Raw genomic sequence first — 13,773 nt, 5'->3', positions numbered from 1 at the left:
TTTCTTTTTGAGAATCTATATTTTTTTGAAGCAATTTATTTTTAGATTGAATAATAAAGACAAAAATGTCCCAGCAAAAATGTGGTCCAAACACAAATCAACGTTGCTTCAATCAAAGAAAACTTCTTCAATGAAAAATTAAGTGTTCAAATGCAAATTTTTCAATCCCAAATAATTTTTCGCATTCAAGAACTTTTTCTATTTTCTTTTGATTGAAGTGATTTTTCTATCTATATTTATCTATATTATATACTATATACTATATATAAATCTATATTTTTTAAGCATATCATAAACAATCATAATATGGCCCAAACACAAAAAGGATTGCTTCAATCAAAGAAAACTTTTTCAATGAAAAATTATGTGTTCAAATGCAAAATTTTCAATCTCAAATATTTTTTCGCATTCAAAAACTTTTTCTATGATTGAAATTTTAAATTTTTTGATTAAAGTGGTTTTCATTTTGAGGATCTATATTTTTTTGAAGCAATTTATTTTTAGATTGAATAAAAAAGACAAAAATGTCCTAGCCAAAATGTGGCCCCAACACAAATCAACATTTCTTCAATCAAAAAAGTTGCTTCAATCAAAAAAAAAAAAAAAAAAAGCAAAAAAAAAATTTTTTTTTTTTAAATCAAAGAAAAATAGCTTTCACATGTTTTTTTTTTTTTTTTTTTTTTTTTTAAAAGTTTCTTTAAATTTCAATTTTGTTTTTGAAATAAAACACATTTTTTTTAATTGAAGCGACATTTTTTGGGATTGAATAGTAAAAACACAAATCTACCTCCATATGGCTCCTCCCAGGGGATACAATTTTTGACTGGGGTAACTACATTGGCACGACACCGGCGGGCGTATCATATTCAATGGATGACGATCTTGGTGAAAAGTATTGCCTAAGCAGCCTGATTTAGAATTCCCCTCAAGAATGATGGGAAACATAAAACGCTCATTGTCAACTTATAAATATTCTGAAAAGTTAATTTTATTGCTGACACTGCGTTTCGGGCTCATCAACATGTTGTGCCCAACCTGCCCCAAAATTAAAACTCCACCTATGCCTCTACACTTCACGGATGCGCGCAACACGCTCATATTTTTCTATCATTGCCATCTTCGTTTCAATGGGAAGCTTCACCGTTTTCCTTTTTTCACCACCTGCACTAACCTTCTTGGAACCCGCGTTGATTTCTCTCACAAGAAAATCCACTGTGCGTCGGTCTTGCGGGAAAAAGTAACCGCGGTGCTGTCATAAATTGTCCTATTTCGAGCATGTCGTCAGTTGGAGAAACAAATGGCGAGTCAAATTTTACGTTAGATGTCGAAAAGATTGTGTGTCGAAGCGATCATATGTCGAAGTACCACTGTATATATTTTTTAAAATTTAGAAACAAAAGCACTTGAACACTATTCTTAATTGAATACTGTGTTCGTAAGTTTGCACGTTTTTTAAAATGGTCTTAAAACATGTTTAATGTCCTTCAAAACAAATGTCTGAATTCACTTCACAGGTTTAGATACTGCTCAAAGCTGATACTTGTGGTGATGTCTGTAGGTTGTGGCAATAGACGTGAAGACACGGTCGGTCACCTTTGAAGAAGGCTTGAGGATGGAATACAGGAAACTCTTTATTGCTACAGGAAACAAGTTAGGAAAAAAAACAATCCCTCGGAACTTTTCCTCATTTGCTTAAAATGATCGAATGTTTTCAATTTCCTGTTTCGAAGACCCAAACCTCTGAACTACAAGGGAGGGGATGTCAGGAATGTGTTTCACCTCCGGACGCCTGAGGACGCTAACAGCATAGCAAGGCTGGCCAACAACAAGAACGCCGTGATTGTGGGAACATCTTTTGTTGGTAAGAAATTGAACGTCCATTTTGATTTACAATGCTTACAACCCCTAGCAAAAAGTATGGAATCGCCAGTCTCGGACGAGCACTCACTCAGACATTTTATTATGTAGGACAAACTCGGATAAAAAGCTTGAAAAAATAATGAATTAGTTCAAAAGTGCAACTATTTAGCATTCAGAAACACCAAAAGAAGTGAATTACAGTAAAAACATTGTGGTGGTCAGTAAATGTAGCTATTATAGAGCAAGTGCAGGGAAATAAATAGAGAATCACCCCAATCTGAGGAAAAATATATGGAATCATGAGAAACAAACAAAGAAATAACAATACATTCTAGTATCTAGTTGCACCACCTCTGGCTTTTATGATAGCTTGCAGTCTCTGAGGCATGGACTTGATGAGTGACAAACAGAATTCTTCATCAATTTGGTGCTAACTCCCTTTGATTGAAGTTGCCAGATCATCCTTGCAGGTCGGAGCCTTGCTGTGGACCGTTTTTTTCAATGTCCACCACAGGTTTTCAATAGTGTTGAGATCTGGGCTGTTTGTAGGCCATGACATTGACTGGATGAGTCTTTTTCCAAGGAATGCCTTAAGTGTTTTAACTCTGTGGCGTGATGCATTGTCATCTTTGAAAATGACAAACATACTGTATTTTCAATTGAAGGGATAAGAAAGCTGTCTAAAATTTCAATGTAAACTTGTGCATTTATTGAAGATTTAACCACAGTCATCTCCCCAGTGCCTTTGCCTGACATGCAGCCCCATATCATCAAGGACTGAGGGAATTTTGATGTTTTCTTCAGGCAGTCATCTTTGTAAATCTCACTGGAACGGCACCAAACAAAAGTTCCAGCATCATCACCTTGTCCAATGCAGATTCTTGACATTACTGAAAATAACCTTTATCCAGTCATTCACAGCCCATGATTGCCTCTCCTTAGCCCAGTGCTTCTCAATTATTTTCTGTTATACCCCCCCCCCCCCAGGAAGACGTAAACGTTCCGCCCCCCACCCCCCAACTTTCTGCCGCTACTGTAAATATACTGTAGGATCATTTGTATATGAAATTCTTATTAGAAGTACACATCTGCACAACATTGTGTTCTTTTTAATACTAAAGAAAAAAGTCATATATGTCAACTTACAAAGGTGTAAAAAAAAAAAAAAAAAACACATCCATACTGTACAAATACACTCAAGATACATTTTTTGACCGTTTGATACTGAAAACTAAAAAAATGATTAGCAACATTAACTCACAAGGAAAATATGCCAAACAATTAGAACGAAAAAACAAAAATTAATAGAACAAAAACGACAAATGTCATTGGACAGAGGTACAGTTTTTATTTTTGCTGCAGGCAGTATCAGCTCCTTTCCTATGGTGTGGGGTTATTTTGCACTGAGCAACTTGGTATACCACTTTGTTGACAGTGCTCGCTGGTTTACTGATGTAACACTGACAAAGCGGGAGGATTGTTGGCAATATTAGGCACGTTTTCGCAGAAAAAAATAATTCCTGCTGTCCGCTGCAAACATTTCTAGACAAAGTAAACAGACTGGCTTTTTTCATTTCCCACTGTTCTAAAAGTCAAAGCCAAATGCTACATACGCTTTGTCATATTTCCTTTTTTTTTTTTTTTTGTTAAATTTAAACCTGTCCTGTTCAGCTGTTTGACACGGTGAATGGAAGTCTAAGTGCCCGGATAGTCTGAACAGTTTTAATGTATCACATTGAGAGTCTGACATACTCCCATTGTGATCATTCAACATACCTCGTTTACTATGACAAAGCAGCGAACAGGACGGGGTTATGGGGAAACAGAAGAAAAGAAAGAAAAGAAACACAAACAACAACAAGAAATACATTGAACGCCTAACTACACTAACTACTAATATGTTGGTGCTATCGTCAGCTAAATGTATTTCCAGTTGACACCATGTGGGGGGCCTGTTGACCAGGGAAAGAGGGAAAAGGAGGTGGGGGGGTCTATAAGCTAAGTGATAGAAAGGGGTAGAGTGTACACAAATCATCTCTGTGATCTAGAACCCAGTAATCGTGTGAATCCCTTGTGAGTGTAAGCCCGTTGGCGACCGACCCTATGCCCCCCCCCCCCCCCCCCCATCGCCAATCCCGGCACCGGGACCCCCTGCCCGAGCGCGCCCAATCACATCCAGCCGCACGCAAGCCACACCGGGCATGCAACAGCCACGCTGACGAGCGGAGACGACACGCGGGCGCTGACACAGGGCCACGGCCCCCACCCAGCCAGCCCGGGGAGGGAGCGGGGGGCAGCGCAGCCCATCCCTCCTCTCGCTGCCCGGCAAAGGAGCCCTCGTCCCCCCCCCCCCCCCCGGGATCCAGGATGGGCCCTCAGGCCACCCGCGCGCCCATCTACCAGCCTTCAGGGATGGCAAGAGGGACGCATCCCCAACCCCATCCGCCATCCGCCCACCCGGGCCACGAGCTGCCGCCGCAGCCCCCCAGCTGGCACGGCACGCCACGGGGCCCCCAGCGGCCAACCAAGCCCAGGGCAGGGTCCCCTGCCGTAGCAGGCAAAATCCAGCCGATACACCGCCACCCAGCCAGCGATCCGCGGGGGAGCACGGGGCGGATACCCAGTTAGAGAAGAGAGGGGAAGGCGGAGGCAGGAGAACGCTGAGGAGCCGCAGTGGGGCGACGCGAGACCGGAGCCCCGACCTTCCCCCACTTCCGCCGCCGGCAGCCCAGGCTGAGAGGAGGCCATGCCTCAGGAGCATTGCCATAGAAAAAAAAAGTGTGGGACCCACCCACCACCCTATTACTGTGGCTGCCAGGTTCCCGGCTGGCAGCCATAACCCAGCACCGTGATGGGCTTGTGAGGGGAGGGTAGTGCAATGTATGCATTAAAATAGGAGAGCTTGGCTTGGGGCAGTGGGACCGCAGCATGGAAATTTAGCCCAGCTGCCCGTTCCACCTTCCTTTGCCAGAGCTCTCCTGTGGAGTATGATGTGTGTGGTGCGTTAAAAAAAGGTGCAGGGATGGCAGGGCCTGCTGTGAGAAGGTAACCGTGAGGCACCCTGGTTTCCTTTTAGCTTTCCTGTATGAAAATCCCATTTCCTTGAGGTGATTTTGCACAGTTCTGTCACATACCTTGACTCCAGCTTCCTCCCATTTCTTCTTCGTTCGTCTTGTTGTACATCTTCTGTTTTCAAGACATATGGCCTTAAGTTGTTTGTCATGACGTTTGGATGTCTTCCTCGGTCTACCAGTATGCTTAACTTTAACAACCTTGCCATGCTGTTTGTACTTGGTTCAGATTTTTGATACAGCTGACTGTGAACAGCCCACATCTTTGGCAACCATGCGTGTAGCGTTACCTTCTTCAAGAAGTTTGATCATCCTCTCCTTGGTTTCGAGAGACATCTCTCTTGTTGGAGCCATGATTCTTGGGAATCCATTTGGTCCAGCAGGCGTCCAAGGTGTGATAACTGCACAGTTTTTAACTGCTGACTAACGAGCAGATCTAATCTGAGGCTGGGGCCCAATTAAGGAAAGGAAATTGACTGGGTGTGTCTGTATTTTCTACTCAAAATGGAGTGATTCCATATTTTTTTTCCTCAGAATGGAGTGATTCTATATTTATTTCCCTGCACTTGCTCTATAAAAGTAACATTTACTGAACACCACAATGTTTTTTATTCATTTCTTTTAGTGTTTCTGGATGCTAAAGAGTTGCACTTTTGAACTAATTCCTTATTTTTTCAAGCTTTTTATCTGAGTTTGGTCTACATAATAAAATGTCTGAGTGAGTACTCGTCCGAGGCTGGTGATTCCATACTTTTTGCTAGGGGTGGTTATTGCAAATAGAGTGAGTCTTTTTCAAGCCTACTTATATTTCTCTTTTGCGCAGGCATGGAGGTGGCTGCTGCTCTGACTGACAAGGCCCACTCAGTCTCTGTCATTGGGGTGGAGTCAGTTCCATTTAAAAAAGCCCTTGGTGAAAAAGTAGGGAAAGCCATCATGAAGGTATATACATGCTCAATTTCTGCTATTTAAAACACTTCCTTCATTTTCTTTGACGTTTGTATTTCTGCAGCTCTTTGAGGCAAACGGGGTGAAGTTCTACATGCTGAATGAGGTGTCTGAGATGATTGGCCATCATGGACAGGTATTCACAAAGTGAGAGACATGACGATGCTCAGCTTTAGAAGGAGCTTAAAAAGGAAACATTCTCTTTGATCTGGCTTTTATTTTTCCTATATTGCCAGCAAAGTAGGGCTGCAACAAACGATTATTTTTATAATCTATTAATCCGACGGTTAAATACGATCCAGATCCAATTTCAAAACACACTCTCTTGTATGACAGTTTACACTTTCATCCGGCCCCCAGCCTCTGTCGTAAAATCAATAACATCTGGCCCGCACACAGACTTAATAAATTTGTCAGCAGTACTGCTACCGGCATATGAAGTAGCTTACACACTAAATGCTGCCCCTCGTTTACCCACTAAAACGCAGCAGCACTCTAAGCAACATTACTCCGTGTGACCCTTTGCTCCCAATTTCCTCAAATGGCGACAATCAACAAAAACAAGAAAGTTGACTGCGACAGCCAATGCTTCAAGTATAGGTGGAAACTGGACTATTTCTTCACTAAAATACGCAACAACTGTGTCTGCCTTATTTGCAAAGAGACAGTCGCTGTTTTTAAAGAGTTGAATGTGAGGCGATATTACCAAACAAGAGACGCTGACATGGATGACAAGATTACAGGGAAGATATGTGGCGAGAATTGAAACAACTTGAAGGTAGTTTAACTTCACAGCAGCAGTGTTTCGCAATAGCCGAAGAGTCAAAAGGGAATGCCACAAAGACTAGTTGCGAGATTGTTGAAATTATTAATACAAAAAAATTATAAAGCAAATGTGACACATAGAATAGCTTGCTGAAATTACCTTAAATATATTGTTCTACGTAAAGGACGTCAGCCACTCGGCCCCCCACATTTTTACCACATCAAAACTGGTCCCCTTTGCAAAAAGTTTGGACACCCCTGGTCTAAACAAATAAAAGTTGACTTGATTTTATTTGACTTAGAACACATCCATAACTGAACAGTATGGACATGTAGGTGACAATGTTTTTTTAGGTAACCTGTTGTGGTTTCTCGGTTATATTATTATTATTATAGTTATTCTTTGTTCCGCAGCCCCTTTGAGCTTAATTTGACCCTCTTAGAATGCTTCAAAACCCACCAAAATCGGCAGGCAGGTCAAGACAGGTGCAATATTTGATACCATGTAAAGACAAATTCCAAATAGACTATGTAGCGCCCCCTAGCAGTCATTCTTTGTCCCGGCGATGCTTTGAGCCCTACTTTGACCCCCTCAGAATGCTTCCAAACTCAACAGCCAGGTGAACACTGGTGAAAACTTTGATAAAATGTATTAAAAATAAATAAATAAATAAATAAAAAAGTCAAAGGATGCGTAAATGTGTGTAGCGCCCCCTAGGAACAAAACCATAATTTCATTTAATTTTTTATTTTTTTTAAGGTGAAAGAGGAGGTAACAATGCAAAGGTTAAAACTTAGAACACCTCAGTTCTATATGAATGGGATACCATACGCGGTGCCCAGACTGCCGTTAGAACTACATCCATTTTTCTTTGGGTGGGCAGAGCGTGTCCGTGGGTGGCCACCGCCAACCCTTGCCCCCCCGGTAACGCCCCTGAGTAACATACATTCACAAAAATAGGTACAATTGACATATTATGCAACGTGAAATGAAATATATTTTGAAGATCGTGCAAACATTGACTTTTTTTCCACATATAAGGAAATAAATAAGAAGCCTGACATAAATGAACAAAAATAAGTCCAAAGTGCACATTGACAGGTAAAACGTTCTGAAACGCCCCATCAGAACTTTTTTTTTTTTTGAGGTTATCAGAGCTAACTATCTCTGCAGACCACATGTCTGTGTCAGCCAACTGAACAGACAACTGAGTGCAGGGCGGTTTGTTTTGGTGTACGCATGCGTACAATGACACGACTCGTCATACTCAGATAACTGCAGCAGCTGGGGAAACCTCTCTGCTGTCCGTGGAATAAATAAATAATAAACATCGGTGGAAACGGATTTTACTACACAAGCACTTTATTATGTACTTGTGTATGTAAATCTGACGTTGGTAGCCCAACGTGAGTGTAGCAGGGAACTCTCTCTCTCTTGTTCTAATTACTGGGGCATGGGCACACCCTCACATTACAAACAAACAAGGACCGAAACGGGACTGCTCATAGCTGCCGGCAGAAATCGTTTATCAAATTCGCTTTATTACCGTATTGGCTGGAAAACAAGACGGGTTTTTTTTGCATTGAAATAAGACTAAAAAAGTGGGATTCGTCTTATATTCGGAGTCTAGACATTATACCCATTCCCGCCGCTAGATGGCGCCAGATACAATTGAAGCGAATGCTGAACTTGAGGAGTAATGTTCTGTCGTGATAGATCTCAGCTACTCTCAAGTTTAACCAGTTTGCATTATGTTACTGCATTGTTTTTCCTTATTCAGACTTGTTTCAAGACTACAGTTTTGTTGTTCTATCACAATAGATTGGTTTATTTACATTTCAAAAACCAGAAGCCATTCATTTACAAATGTGATTGCACTTTAGTTTACATATTTAAATGTTCAGATATTAAGATTTGAATGAGGCAAAATAACATGCTTTTTCTCTGAAATATATTGTTGTAATCATTTGTTTCAGATGTACTGTAATTATTTTCTGTATAAAAATTAATTTGGTGTTCAAAAAGTCTTTTTTTCAAACTTGAGTCTTGAAATCAGGGCTGTCTTATATTCAGGCCAATACGGTAATAAACATCGGTGGAAACGGATTATACTACACAAGCACTTTATTATGCTTGTTGTTAACACTTGTGTATGTAAATCTGACGTTGGTAGCCCAACGTCAGTGTAGCAGGGAACTCTCTAAAATGGGACTGCTCATAGCTGCTGGCAGGAATCGATTATCAAATTCGCTTTATTATTCGATTTAATCAATTAGCTGTTGCAGCCTTATTAAGACATTAGTTTAGACTAAGATTTCTGAAAATTGGCAATGTGAATTTTGTTCATGTCCTACTTTAACTTAACACAAATATAATGAAGAAATCTGATATTTAAAACTTAAAAGTTGTATACATGTTATAATTTCAAGAATTTCGATGAGTTTAAGGTGAAGAAGGTCCTAAACGATTAATTGGTTATCAAAATAGTTGTCGATTGATTTGCCATTCGATTAGTTATCGATAAATCGATTCATTGTTGCACTGTTGAAGTAGAATTTATATCAATTTTTTATTTGCCAAGTTAACGAATTCAAGCATGAAAATAGCAAAAAGCGCTGGTGAAATTTGTGTTTGTGTTATCTTCCATCAGCTTAAGGAGGTGGTCCTCAAGAGTGGCAAAGTCCTGCGGGCTGATGTTTGCGTCGTTGGAGCAGGTGAGCAAGTCCAAATTCCCGTTACTCCTTTTTGTGAACATTTTCAGATTCATCCAATGATTACTTGATAATAGGGGTGTGACAAAATATCGAAATGGTGATATATCGTGATACTTTGTATCCCAAAAGGTTATCGATATGCTCCTGCATATTGAGATGTCGCTTTAAAAAGGTGTCAATGTCTAAGAAAAATAAAATAAAAAGGACCCAACAAGTTGCTACCAAAATCTTCTACCATAATACCCAGATAGCTGACCGACATTGAACAAACGTTGATTTTCCATCAAAATCATTAGTATGGTTGACATCAAAATTTTCGACATCAAGTGACGCTGAAACAACGTTGTTCTATAGTATGTCAGGCGATGGTTGGGTTAACATCGTTTTATAGTTGATTAACTAATGTTGGCAAATAGTTGATTTATGATTGACCAGGAAATATGATTGAAAAGTCATTGAATTATGGATGAGCGGGCGTTTTGGTCGAAAACATAACATTGATTCAGAGTTGTTCCAATATTAATGATCAAAATGACGTTTAGGTTTTGTAAGGATTTTAACGTTGAAACAACATTAATTGAGGGTGCAAAAGTGACGTTGATCCAACGATATAAGATCAACAGCGGAATGTTGATCCAACATCTTTTCAACGTCGGTCTGCTATCTGGGTACTGTCTGCTAACTCTAAGGCTGCATTAACGGTGCTCGACGCCCAATCCATTTAGACTGGGAACGTTCGTTCATTTGAAACCAGAGCATTAACAGTCATTCTGCCTGATTTTAAGGGCATTTACAGGCAGTTTTGTTAATAACGGCGTTATTTTTTTCAGTATTGAGTAATCTAATGGCGTACCGCACGCAGGCTATTTTTAGACCATGACGTCGCATCGTAAAGCGGAAGTAAAGCCGAAGTGGGACATTATAGACCCGCCCTCGCATAGACACAACGTAATTTGTGCTACTTTTCTCCGGTAATCTTTCAAAAACGAACATGCCGATCACGCATTGCTTTTTTGGAACTTGTAGAAACGACTCTAGACATTACGACACATGAAGGACGTTTTCTTCATACGTTTCCGGAAACCAAAAACTCGGGAGGAAAAAATGTGAAGACCGAATCAATTTGCGCTGACTTTAACACCAGCTCGGTGAATCCATTCACATTTCATATGCAGTAAACATTATATTGGGTTGGCATTGTCTTTTAGAGGACAAAGAGGTAGGCCATTTTTATATTTTTAACTTATTATTTTAGCGTAACGTTGTGCCGTACTGCTGTCTGACAATTAATGACCTGAAAAGAATTACAATGGTATCTGACTGCCACTGTTACCGTTTCTGTTGTTTATATATATATATATATATATATATATATATATATATATATATATATATATATATATAAACAACTTTAATAAATTATAGAATTAAGAGGTGTTATCAATGAAAAAATTAAAAGTGTTCGTTGGCTGTCACTGAGTAGCATTTGCGATTGCTACACAAAGCTAACTAAATTACCCCCATGAACGGTAAGAGACGTAGGACAACCAGAGGATACATAAGAAAGACAGGGCTGATGGTAAAGGATAGCTTGCTGAAACAGGAGCAGTTTTGTCACAGATTACTTGAAAAAGTAATTTAATTACTGATTACTGATTACACCTCAAAAAAGTAATCTAGTTACTTTACTGATTACCTCATTATCAAAGTAACTAAGTTACTTTAAAAGTAATCTATCAGTTACTTTTTACCCATTTTTCTCCCTTTGCCGCCAAAACATAAGAGTGACAACAGAAAAATGTTATCACATTGAATTGACTTTCCAATTATTGAATGTAAAGGGGAATGTCAGAATTTCGCGCTAGCTTAGCCACTCCGGAGCCCTGAAACTAACAAATATCTGACAAACTGCTAGGAATTTGTTGAAATCAACTCCACCGACCAATTAAACCCTGCTAACTCTAAGATTAAGCCTTATGTCAAAACTTCTGAATTTCGGGTTATGGTTAACAGCGTATCAGTGCCAATGTAAAACAATGCGAACTGACGGCACAATAATCAACAACACACAAGTGGATTGTACAGTGCAATAAACACAAAGGTGGTGGCGAGCGCGGATGCGCGTGCAGCCGTGCACATTAACAACCCGGAAGTACTCCTCTCAACACACACGCGGTCAATTTGGCCACAAAACGTGGCGGCAACTAAGCACTTTACACTCAATAAAAAAAGTCTGAGAGAGACGGACTCACGGAGACGAGAGAGTAGAGCAGGAGTGGGGAAGACGCCGTTGCAAACGCGATGCTACGTGGCTCCAATAATACCTGACTGTAGCCGATAGCCTACAAACTACGCCCACATGATACGGTAGATGTCACATATTATAGAACTAGATGCAAATGACAGACACGGCTGCATTTGCAACATGTTTTAAGGACTACATGCGTTAGTAAACAGCTGCCACCTTAAAGCAGTAGACCTCTAAGGAAGGCTCTGTTGTAGAGATCCTTCCTAGCGAACCTACGTAACTTTTTTTTTTTTTTTAATCTAAAATGCTCCTAAACCGGCAAAATCTTGACTTAAATCTATCTTTAAACGATGAAACAGTTTTAAAACTTACGCATGTTGAAAGTAGACAGAAGGGAACTAATGCAATAACGGGAGTAATTTTAACAACTTTAACGGTTGATTCACAACTTTAAATGACTTCCACACATAGCAAAAGTTACTATCTAGTTATCGCAATACCCTTGTGTCTAGTTAAGTAGAGGGTAAAGAATTGGGCTAGGGCCAATTGTCCCAAAAACCCTTTAAACTTCACATTGTGTGACCTGTTTTAACATGAAAAAAACATGAAAATTATCACTAGTTGCTTTGCCAAGTAACTAATTACTCTTACATTCAGGTAACAGTTACTGACGCAATTACTTTTTGGGAGAAGTAATTTGTAACTGTAATTACTTTTTAAAAGTAAAATTAACAACACTGTTTACAGGTCACTTGCTGTTCATTTTAGGGCTTTTCCAGGTCATTTCCTGTTGAGTTTGAGTCACTGCCTATTCATATGAGTGATTCAAAGGTCACTTCCTGTTCTGTGACTCAAAATAAACCGGAAGTGACCCATAAAATACCCCAAAATCAACAGGAAGTAACCGAAAATCAACAGCTAAATGACCTTAAATGGCCCACAATTACCTCATTGCCTGGCATTTGGCTGCCACTGACGGCCATAGACGTTCAATCCCTTTGAAGTGGGAGGTTCATTCGCTGCCACCCTCCCAATTCAAACGGATTGGACGTCTGCTAGTGATAAACTCATTCCAATTCACAGCAGAAAGTTCACAAATGTTAAAATAACCTGTTCGGTTCATAGTTCATAATTCAAAATTTTGTACTAAAATTCATGGTTAAAAAAAAATGAATGAATGAAAAAAAAAAAAACTTTTATAGTTCTTTCATCTCCCCAATAATTGCTGCAAGCTATGATTGACAGAATCGATATTAGAACCAATTATTTTGTCCACTTAAATACTGAAACTGCCAGATTCATCTTCATATTCAATTTCAAATCTGCGTCGGTACTGACTTGTTTGTAAAGCTCAATTAAATGTCGGTACTGGGCCAGTGTTCTGTCAGATTTTGTACCCCATCAGAAATTGCAACTTTGCAGTTCTACAAACGTTTGCGAATGCAGCGACTCCAAAGTAAACAGCAAAAATTTCCCAAAATAAAGGAATTATGTACTTACGTTCGGTCATGGACGCACACGAAGGAAAGGTATTTCTCACCGCCGCTTCCCCGTGCTGTTACGCATTTATTTATGCCGTATTCATGTTGCAAAAGTATGTTAAAAGTATGATGCAACTTGTTTATTTATTATCTTTGGATAATATTTGAAGTCCAACTGAATGTAAAAGAGTGGTTCTTCGCTGTCATAAAAACTTTGGGAGCAAAAGCATCCATATTTGCTGAAATAACATGCAGCTTGAGTTGCCAAGTTGGATAGTTTTCCGCTATTAAGGTTGCTTTTTTTTTTATAGTGTTTTTAGCCTATGGCTTTATCTGCAGTTTTGTCAGAAAAGCTCTAATTCTGAACTCATGAATGTCGTATACGGACTATGTGTCCAATGATCAACACTGCAGCCAGACTATAACAAACAGTGATTTCAGGATTAAACGTTCATCTCTCGTCAACTACTTGCACAAATAGTGTTCTTCAAGACTTGACAAAACTAACATGCTGGACATGGGAAACATTACACCTGTATGATAGCATGCCGCTCCCCTCTCCTGTAGGGTGTGTTCCTGCAACAAGCTTCTTGAAACAGAGCGGAATTCACTTGGACTCAAAGGGTTTCATCACTGTCAACAAGGTATTTTGCTACACTAGACTGTCTCCAGCAGGGCCAAGAACAAA

The 13,773-nt window shown here is 39.7% G+C and overlaps 1 protein-coding gene across 2 annotated transcripts in view; it reads left to right on the top strand.

Annotated features, from left to right (window-relative positions):
* Window positions 1-13,773, top strand: part of LOC130913740 (apoptosis-inducing factor 3-like) — an 88,602-nt gene that overhangs the window by 62,191 nt on the left and 12,638 nt on the right. For both annotated transcript variants that reach the window (XM_057832568.1, XM_057832567.1), the window contains exons 10-15: window positions 1,559-1,650; window positions 1,731-1,861; window positions 5,755-5,870; window positions 5,941-6,012; window positions 9,293-9,356; window positions 13,653-13,729. In XM_057832568.1, coding sequence (XP_057688551.1) covers window positions 1,559-1,650; window positions 1,731-1,861; window positions 5,755-5,870; window positions 5,941-6,012; window positions 9,293-9,356; window positions 13,653-13,729 — 552 coding nt within the window. The remainder of the gene's footprint in view (window positions 1-1,558; window positions 1,651-1,730; window positions 1,862-5,754; window positions 5,871-5,940; window positions 6,013-9,292; window positions 9,357-13,652; window positions 13,730-13,773) is intronic.

Source organism: Corythoichthys intestinalis, chromosome 3 (genome assembly GCF_030265065.1).
Source record: "Corythoichthys intestinalis isolate RoL2023-P3 chromosome 3, ASM3026506v1, whole genome shotgun sequence".
In the NCBI taxonomy this organism is placed as follows: domain Eukaryota; kingdom Metazoa; phylum Chordata; class Actinopteri; order Syngnathiformes; family Syngnathidae; genus Corythoichthys; species Corythoichthys intestinalis.
The sequence above is the reverse complement of the archived record's forward strand: the minus strand, read 5'-3'. Positions and strand labels throughout refer to the sequence as shown.